The sequence below is a fragment of the Oncorhynchus mykiss genome, chromosome 17 (genome assembly GCF_057628025.1).
Source record: "Oncorhynchus mykiss isolate SJ-2025 chromosome 17, ASM5762802v1, whole genome shotgun sequence".
NCBI lineage: Eukaryota > Metazoa > Chordata > Actinopteri > Salmoniformes > Salmonidae > Oncorhynchus > Oncorhynchus mykiss.
Genome location: NC_143038.1, coordinates 51,645,533 through 51,657,389, shown reverse-complemented (window position 1 = coordinate 51,657,389; position 11,857 = coordinate 51,645,533). Strand labels below are relative to the sequence as shown.

The following is an 11,857-nucleotide window of genomic DNA, read 5'->3' as shown; positions in this document are numbered from 1 at the left end:
AACCGGCCTCCGTCAGACTTCGGAGCAGACGCTTCTACTAGCCCCGGGCTGCTAACTTTAAACGCTGTGTCGCCCGCGTGCTAGCGTAGTAGCGACTACTCCGCGGCTCCCCTGTTCCATCTATTGCTGTCCCCAGGACCCTATGATCACTTGGCTACATAGCTGATGCCTGCTGGACTGTCCATTAATCACGGTACTCCATTCTGTTTATTTTTGTTTATCTGTCGGCCCCAGCCGCGATCTCAGGCTCTGTGTATAGTTAACCAACCCTCTCTGCCCATTCATTGTCATTTTACCTGTTGTTGTTGTTTTAGCTGATTGGCTGTTGTTGTCTTACCCTTTGTTGTCTTAGCTAGCTCTCCCAATCAACACCTGTGATTGTTTTATGCCTCGCTTTATGTGTCTCTCAAATGTGAATATGCCTTGTATACTGTTGTTTAGGTTAGTTATCATTCCTCTGCGCCGGTGCCCAGTCCAGGCACGGCGTCCAACCCAGCTCCATGGCCGGCGCTCTCCATTGTGCCTGTGCCCAGTCCAGGCACGGCATCCAACCCAGCTCCATGGTCGGAGCCTTCCGCTGCGCCGGTGCCCAGTCCAGGCACGGCATCCAACCCAGCTCCATGGCTGGAGCCTTCCTCAGCGCCAGTGCCCAGTCCGGGCGCGGTGTCCAACCCAGCTCCATGGCTGGGTCCGTGGTCGGTGCAGGGGCTACGACCCGCACCGGAGCCGCCACCGCCACTAGTCATCCTCCCTACCCTCCCCATTTGGTTTCAGGTTTTGCGGCCGGAGTCCGCACCTTTGGGGGGGGGGGGGGACGTACTGTCACGCCCTGACCAGAGAGAGCCCTTGGAATCTCTACAGTGGTTTAGGTCAGGGTGTGACTAGGGGGGTGTTCTAGAATGTGTATTTCTATGTTGGTGGTTTTGTATGGTTCCCAATTAGAGGCAGCTGGTAATCATTGCCTCTAATTGGGGATCATATTTAGGAAGCCCTATCTCCCACCTGCTTTGTGGGATATTGTTTGTGTTAGTGTGTTTGGGCACTACGTCTTCACGTTCTTTGTAAGTTTTGTGGTTTTGTTTCTAGTTTCACTTTGTATTAAAAAGATGTGGAACTCAATGTACTCTGCGCCTTGGTCCGCTCATTTTGAAGTTCGTGACATTCGGGCAGGTAGTGTTCTCCAGGCAACCGCCAAACCCAGATCTGTCTGTCAAACAAAAGGTTTGGAAGGAAGTTTAGTGTCAACACAAACGCTTCTGAAAGAACTGCAGCTTTCTCAAGAGTGAGATCCTTGTGCTCATGAATGTAGGTAGCAACCCTATCATGAAGGCAATTCTTGAACTGCTCGAGAAGTATGAGTGTCTTTAAATCCTCAAGTCTTTAATCTTTTGAGAACCACACCACCGATCAAAAGGACACTCTTGTTCACTTGTGAACTCAACATGGCTTTGATATTCTCTACGGGCATAAACAAATATAACACAAAAACATACATTGAAATTAATCGAATTCATTCAATATATAGCCCAGCCCTAAACTCAACTACAGCATATTGTATACTAATGTTGGAGGACATGTGTTGTCTGTTTTAATAGCATAAAGTAACAGGGCTCATTCGCGCACAGTTTCAAGAATTTGTGAAATACCATTTTCTTTGAAGCACATAATGGTTATTTAGAGCATGTGCAACAATAATTTTGAAACCTCTTGTTATGGCTGTGAAATATCTCTGTGATTTGGCCCACAATCCCATTAAAGCGACCTTGACCACAGCACAGGGAAGGGATAGGGGTGGGAATTTTGGAGGGAGAGGTAGGGACAGGGGTGGGGGGTGTAATAATAGATGAAGGCTGGCTGCTCAGGGCCCATGGGGCCATGTTAGGACTACACTACAACAAAACCACTACTTCTGTTCACTGTGAATGTCTAAGTTGAAACCTACCTACTTTCCACATCATTTGCTGCACTTTAAATCAAACTCATCGTCAACTTTCATATACACTGATTTCTCCTTCTTTTACAGACTCCCTCTAGTTTGGGACGTGTTATGTGATAACACTACAGCGATAGAGCGAAAGCATCATGAAGGTGACAATCCTGCTCATCTGCTCCTGCCTGGCCTGGGAAGGCCTGGGGAAGCCACAGTTTCCTGGTAATACACACACCTGTCAATAAATGTAATGTCTCTTAACAGCATCTAGCTGTTTGACTGAAATCCACCAGGAAGAGCTTAGAGGGGACACATACTAAAACAGACCTATTTCGTTCCCTCTTCTCGCTGAAGTGTGCACTTGTTCACTCCCATTCATATATTTGAAAGGAAAGGGACCGGTTTAGGAAATGTAGTGGAAAGATCCTTTAGCACATGCTGAAACCAATCCAATGCTCCAATAGTCCTTGAGGATGAGTGAATGAGTGCACACTTCAGGAAGAAGGGTAGAAACTAAATTGGGCTTTGATTTATTGGAGATGTGACACATGCAAAAGTCTTCAACTGCTCTTATTAAGGAAGTGCCACTTATCTGTTGTTTATGGCATCCTGTTTGAGGTATGCGGGCTGGCTCAGGACGCTCCTGCCTTGCATAGTCCCGTGGGACATCTTAATTGGGCATGGGACACAAGCTAAGGCTTGATCACCCTTTAGCTGGCCACCTTTGATGAGGGTTTTTAGTGATTAAAGGCCGAAACACCCACTGATTCGAAGGCACACTACTGAGGATGTGTCCCAAAATTGACATCTTAACCCAGTCTAAGAAATAAACCTCCCATGCCACTCTATCAACATCACGGCAAATCTCATGTGAGTGCATTCCATCTATTGGCACAATGGACAGTTTTTAACATCTCGTCCCGTGTTTTATGATTCAGAATAACATGGCGTGTTAGGGTTATAACTGTCAGTCTATTGACCCCACTGAACATAATGCATACTGCATTTACAATACAATGGCTAGTGTACCTCCATTTTCTCTGTTCTCTCTACAATATGGTTGGCAGTGGCAGACCCTACAGAACATGTCATTATCAATACAGTACATGTGTATATGCTTATGGTCATCCTGTTGGTCCCTTGATATTATCGTCCATACTTGTTCATATTATATGTCATGCTGAGACTTAAAACCAGTATAGAAATAAGTTACTCACAAAGGAACCTTGACATTGTCTGGCAGTAAAACATTAATTAGGAAGGTTATAACTAGGTTATGAAAAATGTATAAATCAGGAAGTGATATTTTGGAAATAATGGACAACGCATATTTTCTGTGTTATTCAAGTTTTTGTCCATCAAAAAATGCTTCCCTGGATAAACCTCAACTTGTATTCCATTTAATTGGGGCATATTCCGTCCCACTTGTCCCAGAAACTTTTGCAGGTGTTACAGATCACTTCTACTGGCCTCTTTCCCTCCTCATTTAAAACTAAAAGTCTACCTCCGTGTTGCAGACCAAGAGAAAGATCCCCTGTTCTGGAACACATGGGCTCAGCGTACTTTGAAGAATGCCCTCACACTTCAGAAGCTCAATCAAAACACTGCAAAGAACCTCATCCTCTTCCTTGGTGATGGTAAGCCATGATTACAGGGGCCTTTTTCATTGCATGAGTATGTGCCATACTGTATGATGAAGTGAAGTCTTAACTCTATGAGCTCATGTGCAGCATACAGATGTAATAGTTTTTATTCATTTCCAGAATATTGTTCCTAGTGGTTGTAGAAAACTCGTATTTTGATGATAAGTATGTCCTCCTCATCAAACACAGTCGTTTCCATCTAAACATTCTGGAGGATTAATGTAATCCAGTCAGAAGTAAATAGTATGCTTCAGACTTTCTAAATCGAATGTTGAATATGGGAGCCATATATAAAAACAAAGGGAAAATAGATAGTTATCTCTAAAAATACAAATTTCTGGTGACTCAAGGCAGATCTCAAGTAAAAGCTCTTTTGACGGGGTTCTTTACCACCAAATGTAGAGTTGTCTGTTCAGTGGATGGAGCAGCTGCTGTGAAAAGTGACCACAGAGCCATGTTAACCAGATAGAAAACCAAAAGGTGTTAATGCATGATATGGAAAGGCTTTCTATCCCTTAAATAGAATCACACCATAACAGACCGAGCACTTCTTTGCTTTTGTTGTGTAGGAATGGGCATTCCCACTGTGACGGCAGCACGAATACTGAAGGGGCAGCTGAGCAGACAGAGTGGGGAAGAGACCCAGCTGGAGATGGACAATTTCCCCTATGTTGCGCTTTCCAAGGTCTGACCTGGTCTGTTATCATATAGAAAAGCTATAGAATAGCATGCATTATTGATCTGGAAGTAATGAATGGTTCACCAAGATCAAGACCAAGATACCTGGTCACATACTGTCTATGTCATACGATAATAATGTGTTATTATGTTACATACTTGGCAAGAAGCCACACATCATAAAACTGTCTTTATAGTTAAGGGAGCAGCACATTCCACACATGATTGATCATGTAGTAGTCTGTGTCAATAATTGTGTAAGAATGAAGAATGTAAAAGAAATTACACAATCTGAGCGTTTCAAGGTGATGCTTGGAGGTGTGGATAACACCAACACGGCATGCAGAACAATGTCTCCTACTACAATTCTATATAATTCACACGTTACTGTCCTGTCTCTGCAGACATATAACACCAATGCCCAGGTTGCAGACAGTGCGGGTACAGCCACAGCATTCCTCTGTGGAGTGAAGGCCAACGAGGGCACGGTGGGTGTGAGTGCAGCTGCCGTCCGCTCTCAGTGCAACACCACACAGGGCAACGAGGTCACCTCCATCCTCAGATGGGCCAAGGAAGCCGGTACTGTCTCATTATAACTCATGTTTTTTCACAGTACCTTTCCACACCAGATATATTAAGCCTTATTTGGCCAACCTGAGATAAGCAGTAGAGACACACCATGATAACATTGTAATCGTAGGCATGCATGGATCTCAATTGGGATTTTATAGCTACAGATGTATTTTCTCAAAAGCAGAGACACCCTAGCAGGCCCCAATGACTTAGAGACATGGCAGGAATGAAAACACGACTTCTGGAGTAGAGGTCAGGGGTCAGAGAGGATCAGGGATCCAATCCTTAGTGACCAGACCAGGTTGACAGTGAACTTATGACCTGAGCCCTTCACATACTGTAACACACAGAAATTGATGTCTCACATCAGGAACAGGCTTTAACTAATTCGTTTCTGACACACTCATCCTCAGTGGAAATATTTGTACAACCATAATTATCTGTCTAACATAGTAAGTACTCTAACCGTGATGGGTAAAAAAAAACAAAAAAGACATAAATTGTCATATTTCTCAAATGAGTGAAAATTGAATTCAAATCAAATCAAACTTTATTTGTCACATGCACCGAATACAACAAGTGTAGACCTTACTGTGAAATGCTTACTTACAAGCCCTTAACCAACTGTGCAGTTCAAGAAGAGTTAAGAAAATATTTACCAAATAAACTATAGTAAAAAATCATAAAAAGTAAACAATAACATAACAATAACGAGGCTATATGCAGGGGGTACCGGCACCGAGTCATTGTAAGGGGGTACAGGTTAGAGGGAATTTGTACATGTACTGTAGGTAAGGGTGAAGTGACTATGCATAGATAATTAACAGCGAATAGCAGCGGTGTGCAAAACAAATGGGGGGGGGGGGGGGGTCAATGTAATTGTCCTGTGGCCATTTGATTTATTGTTCAGCAGTCTTATGGCTTGGGGGCAGAAGCTGTTAATGAGCCTTTTGGTCCTAGACTTGGCGCTCTGGTACCGTTTGCCGTGCGGTAGCAGAGGAAACAGTCTATGACTTGGGTGACTGAAGTCTCTGACAATGTTTTAGGCTTTCCTCTGACACCGCCTATTATATTGGTCCTGGATTGCAGGAAGCTTGGCTCCAGTGATGTACTGGGCCCTACGCACAACACTCTGTAGTGCCTTACAGTCAGATGCCGAGGAGTTGCCATACCAGGCTGTGATGCAACCGGTCAGGATGCTCTCGATGGTGCCCTGGGTGTCAACAGAATTGTTAAACTAGAATTAGCAGATTCTTTGGAGCTATTGATTGTCTTCAGATCTGGCAGACTATTACACAGAATCCTAGCAGCAGGTTCAAAAACGGTTTGTGTGTTTGTTACCCAGGCAAGTCAGTGGGAATAGTCACGACAACGCGTGTGAACCATGCCACCCCCAGTGCAGCCTATGCCCACTGTGTGAACAGGGACTGGTACTCCGATGGAGAAATGCCCGCTGAGGCAGTAGAGGCGGGCTGCAAGGACATCGCCAGACAGCTCTTTGAGAACATTCCCAACATCGATGTGAGTCCCATCATATAATATGGATCCTGATGTTACAGAAAATATCCAGTAATCATGTTAAAAACAGAGCATTATTGTTCAGACAGTAATATTGACCAACTTGCACCTGTAATGTAAAGGCACACAGATAATAATAAAAGGAAAATATTTAACCCTACCGGGGATGTCCATAGAGAGGAATCAAATGTTTTACCTCTGTGGTGGATGTCTAGGTGATTATGGGAGGAGGGAGGAAGTACATGTTCCCCAAAAACCAATCAGATGTGGAGTATCCTGGAGAGAAGAAACACTTCGGTACCCGCATCGATAGAAGGAACTTGGTGGAGGAGTGGAATAACCGAATGAAAAACAAGGTCAGCTGCTCTGTCTTAGTTCTTCTCTCACTCCTCTTCTATCATGTCTGCTGTTTCTTCCTTGTCCTTCTCCGTCCTCCTCTTTTCTCAATTTTTCTTATCAAGAACATTTGAATAGCTTTAGGTTATCACAGGGTTGGATCAATGCCATATGATGTATTGTTTTATTTTTTAAATAAACAGAACGCCAACTATGTATGGAACAAGAAGGAACTTTTATCGCTAAACCCTAATAGTGTGGATTACCTTTTGGGTGAGTTATTTTTTAAAAATTGATTTCATGACCTGCCTGTTTCCTGTTTTCTATCATGTTAACCACTGATCATCTTCTCTACCTGTTTCACAATATATTAAACCCTGCTTCCTGTGTTAACACAGGTCTGTTTGAGCCTGGAGATCTTCCCTATGACCTGGAGAGAAACAATGAGACAGATCCTTCACTGACAGAGATGGTGGAGGTGGCCATTAAGATCCTGAAGAAAAACCCCAGCGGATTCTACCTGCTGGTGGAGGGTGATTGTTGTGTTACATTTACTCTGGCACCAGTAAATACTGTATCAGCTGCACAAGTTTAATAATGTATATCATGTTGAATGTGAAGTTTTACAGCTTAGGCTGCTTTGCCAGTCCTGATGCTAGATTTTCTCATCTGCTTGAGAGAGAGAGGTTAACCAAGCTGTGCGTTGGCAGGGGGGCGCATCGACCACGGACATCACGACGGTAAAGCCAAGCAGGCCCTGCATGAGGCAGTGGAGATGGACCGGGCCATTGGCCATGCTGGCCTCATGACCAGCATATATGACACAATGACTGTCGTCACTGCTGACCACTCTCACATGTTCAACTTTGGAGGCTACACTCCAAGGGGGAACACAATTTTTGGTGAGCAGTGGATGATTTTGCAACAATGTATTGTATATTGTATGTGGCTACACTCTGTCATCAGTCACTTGGATGTTGTGTATGTTCTAATTAATGGTTTGTGATGGAGATCGTTCATTGTTTCCTCTCTGTCTACAGGACTGGCTCCCATATTGAGTGATGTGGACCAGAAGCCCTTCACAGCCATCTTATATGGGAATGGACCAGGGTTCAAAGTAGTCAATGGTCTGAGAGAGAACGTCTCCACCCTTGACTATGGTAAGTGAAATCTTATCATCAATGGAGTATTGCCATTTTGACAGTCCTCTGTCATAGAGAACATCACTTGGTCTTTGGCATGCCAGAAAATCATCCTTCTGATCTCTCTCTCCTTCCCTTTCCCCACCTCCACCCCTTCCCTTCCTTCCCTCTCTTCAGAGGAAAATAACTACAAGGCCCAGTCTGCAGTGCCGCTGAGTATGGAGACTCATGGAGGAGAGGATGTGGCTGTGTTTGCTAAGGGCCCTATGGCTCACCTGCTACACGGTGTCCACGAGCAGAACTACATTCCCCATGTCATGGCTTATGCTGCCTGCATTGGCCAGAACAGAGACCACTGCATGTCATCCAGTGGAGCCTCTAGTCTCAGCGCTGCTCTGCCCAGCCTGACAGCTCTCCTCACACTCATCCGCCTCCTCTGCTGACCTTTCACCCCAACCCCCCTCCTGCACTACCCCAACCCTCTTAGTATACATGTGATACGCCCACATATTGTTTTCCAGTTGCAATGCGTATTTTCTTCTTACCATTTAAGAAATATTTTTTCATTCTATAATGACCACTGCAAGGGCATTTAAAGTTAGTGTTTTGAGGGTTGGTGTTGTTCAGTCAGATGTAGTTTTAGGGAAAATAAGAGGATATCACTTTATTTCTACTGCTTATAGGATAGGTTGTGTTATTTTACTTTGGTATTGATCACTATTCAGGTAACACCAAAACTATGTGAAGAATTCTGTCATATCAGTTGGTTTAAGAGAAGGGTATATCTCTGAATTTATATCAATCATTGTATGGGAAAAATACCCTCCCGGGATTAATGACAAAGCAATGTTGCTGCCCACCTTGTTGTCTGTCAATTCCATGACTACGGATTAGTCAACTTTTCAAAGAAGCCAGTTCCTTTTGAAAATTAGAAACCTAATGCAGGGGAGAGGGCGGTATGTTGTCACACTTTTCACACTCTTAACATTTACTGGGCACAATACATCACAATCTTATAAATGTCATACCAAATGAAAGAAGGAAGTCTTGGGCACATATGTTGTATTCATGACATCTTCATGTCTTATTTCAGTACGGAGTTGTAGACAGTTAAATAGAGAGTGTGCACATGTGAAAGTTTGCTCCATCAACGGGTAAATTGTCACACTTCGTCGGGTAAGATTATCAACAAATAAGAACACAACTAATTAATTGTGAATGTTGATTTTAATTTCAAATTCAAAACCAAATTCAATTTCATTAAAGAGCTCAAAATAAAAACAATCATGCCTAGAGAATCTGGCAAATCATGACTTTCAATCAAAACAATAATACTGGCAGAGCACACAGTAATTAAGTAATTACTAAGTAACTGCCTTCTTTTTCTTTGCAGATCCAGATTTTGACCTCCCCCCTTGCTTACCTTTCTTCAGAAACAGCCTTTTGCTAGATTGTGCCTTATTCTTTTAAATTTCTATTGCCTGCTTCACTGGTGTGTCAGTTAGAATTGCTGCTTTGCATCGTTTTCTTCCTTTACAAGCTTGTTTTCGGGGGTCAGCTTTTGAATATGGCCTGATGTCCTCTGGAGTTAGTAGTCTGCTGTCAGCAATGGCATTGCTGGGCAAGGGTGAGCTGGTGCTAGCATAAGAACTGGGCAGGTCTGTGTCTGAGCTCGTGCTAGGCAGGGCTGGAATGATGCTGGGGCCTGGCAGGTTGGTGCTGGAGACAGGTTGGTGCTGGGGCCAGGCAGGGCTGGAATAGTGCTGGGGCCTGGCAGGTTGGTGTTGGGGCCTGACAGGGTTGGAATGTTGCTTGGGCCTGGCAGGGCAGGGTTGGTGCTGGGGCCTGGTAGGGTTGGAATGTTGCTTGGGCCTGGCAGGGCAGGGTTGGTGCTGGGGCCTGGTAGGGTTGGAATGTTGCTTTGGCCTGGCAGGGCAGGGTTGGTGCTGGGGCCTGACAGGGTTGGAATGTTGCTTGGGCCTGGCAGGGCAGGGTTGGTACTGGGGCCTGGCAGGGCAGGGTTGGTGCTGGGGCCTGGTAGGGTTGGGTTCTGAATGGGGAGATCTGTAATGTAGGATGGCGCAAACTCGGTTGTAATGTTGTTCCCCAGCCACCCTAAAGCCAGCCTGAATGTTCAAGGGGGTTGCAGCCAGAGGATAGGTGATTGCCACAATCCCAGGAATGTCATAAATTGACATTGTCTTCTCAGGATTGTTCCTCATCCAGGCATCACAAGAGGTGTTTCAAATGTTTCAGGAAGTCAACAGTGCACATCTTTCATCCACCCAGAGGGATTTGTCCCTCCTTTCCTACCAGGTGGCCCGTTGATCAGGAAATTATCATGAAAGTTGACACGGGGAATATAAAATATGGAGGTATACTATTCCCTGTGGCTGAGATAGCACAGGCCAGTGTGACGAGGGTTCCCCTTTCAGTGGAGGTCAGTAACCCTACTTGTTTGAATCTACATCTGCCCACCACTTTGTCAGGTTTATGTACAGTGGTCACTCCAGTTTCATCGACATTCCATATGTCTCCTGGTCCAACTTGATATCTCTCTAGCACTTATGCTACATTGTCGAAGAAAGCATTAACATTTTCTCTGTTGAAGCTACTTGCCCTGGCAAGGCTAGTTGCCTCTGGCTTTCTCAGCAACAGCGTTGGGTGCCGCTTTAAGAAGCCTCTAAACCACTCCAAGCTGGCCTTTTCTTTTTCTGCCCACATTGGTGCGAACTTCAGCTGTTGTGTCACAGCAAACTGGTAGGCAAGTCTTCTGACCTCACTTGGCGACAGACCAAAATAAATGTCAGCTGACCTAGTACTGTACTAAACAAGCTGCATCTCCAAATCAGGTGAAAAAACCTGTCGTGGCTTTGTATAGCCAACCACTGTTGTTGGTATGGCTGTCTGACTTTCAACTTCTTCTCTGGTAACCTTTTGACAATACCGAGTCAGGGTACGGGAATTTATGTCAAAATCCTTTGCTGTACTCCTGATTGATTTGTTCTGCAACTTCACCTGCCTCACTGCTTTTAACATTATGCCAGGTGGTGGGCTGCCATCCTCTGTCTTTCTTTTATCATTTCTAACCATCTTTCTTTCCTTCCTTCCTTCCTTCCTTCCTTCCTTCCTTCCTTCCTTCCTTCCTTCCTTCCTTCCTTCCTTCCTTCCTTCCTTCCTTCCTTCCTTCCTTTAAAATCCCATTTCCTCATTGCAATTGCATATTCATTAGAGGCTTATTACGCCCACCTCCCTGTCTACTATTCTTGTTGCCACAATGCAATTCATAACACCACACTAAATTCATGACACTAAATTCATGACACTGTGTGTGTGTGTGTGTGTGTGTGTGGATCACTTTCATCAGATTCCCTAAACAATCGTGTAAACATTACAATGAGCTAATCAGAGGCTATTTTGAGTGTATGGTTTAAAATGTTATTTTTTAAATGTAAATGGTATGTATTCCATCTCCTTTGTACATATTTCCTGAAAGCACTGAATGAAAAGTGCCCCACTGTCAGAATTTCATAAAATATAAGCTAGCCAATCTCTTACCCAATAAAGGAAGTCCTGTTGTTTTTCCTGAAAAAGTTGTGTTTACATTCTTGGTGTGTGTTCTGTAAATTATAGATAATGTGTCAGTTTTCCATGAACTGATTTTGGTTGCACTTTCAATAAGCATTACGGGTACTATTTGGGATGGAAGATACACTGAATGTACAAAATATTAAGGACACCTGCTCTTTCTATGACATAAACTGACCAGGTGAATCCACGTGAAAGATATGACCCCTTATTGATGTCACTTGTTAAATCCACTTCAATCAGTCATGTGAAGGGGAGGAGACAGGTTAAATAAGGATTTTTAAGTCTTGAGACAATTGAGACATGGATTGTGTATCTATGCCATTTAGAAGGTGAATGGGAAGTCAAAAGATTTAAGTGCTTTTGAACAGGGTATGGTAGTAGGTGCCAGGCGCACCGGTTTGTGTCAAGAACTGCAACTCTCGACAGTTTCCTGTGTGTATCAATGG

General features: G+C 44.1%; 1 protein-coding gene across 1 annotated transcript; it reads left to right on the top strand.

Moving 5' to 3' along the window:
* Positions 1–2,023: 2,023 nt before the first annotated feature.
* On the top strand, positions 2,024–9,013 carry LOC110494447 (alkaline phosphatase). Its single transcript, XM_090205919.1, has 11 exons — positions 2,024–2,152; positions 3,448–3,567; positions 4,143–4,258; positions 4,656–4,830; positions 6,170–6,345; positions 6,558–6,698; positions 6,882–6,951; positions 7,077–7,211; positions 7,389–7,580; positions 7,719–7,838; positions 7,998–9,013. The coding sequence occupies exons 1-11, from the start codon at positions 2,083–2,085 to the stop codon at positions 8,261–8,263; spliced, it is 1,581 nt and encodes a 526-aa protein (XP_090062045.1). The 5' UTR covers positions 2,024–2,082; the 3' UTR covers positions 8,264–9,013.
* Positions 9,014–11,857: the final 2,844 nt, after the last annotated feature.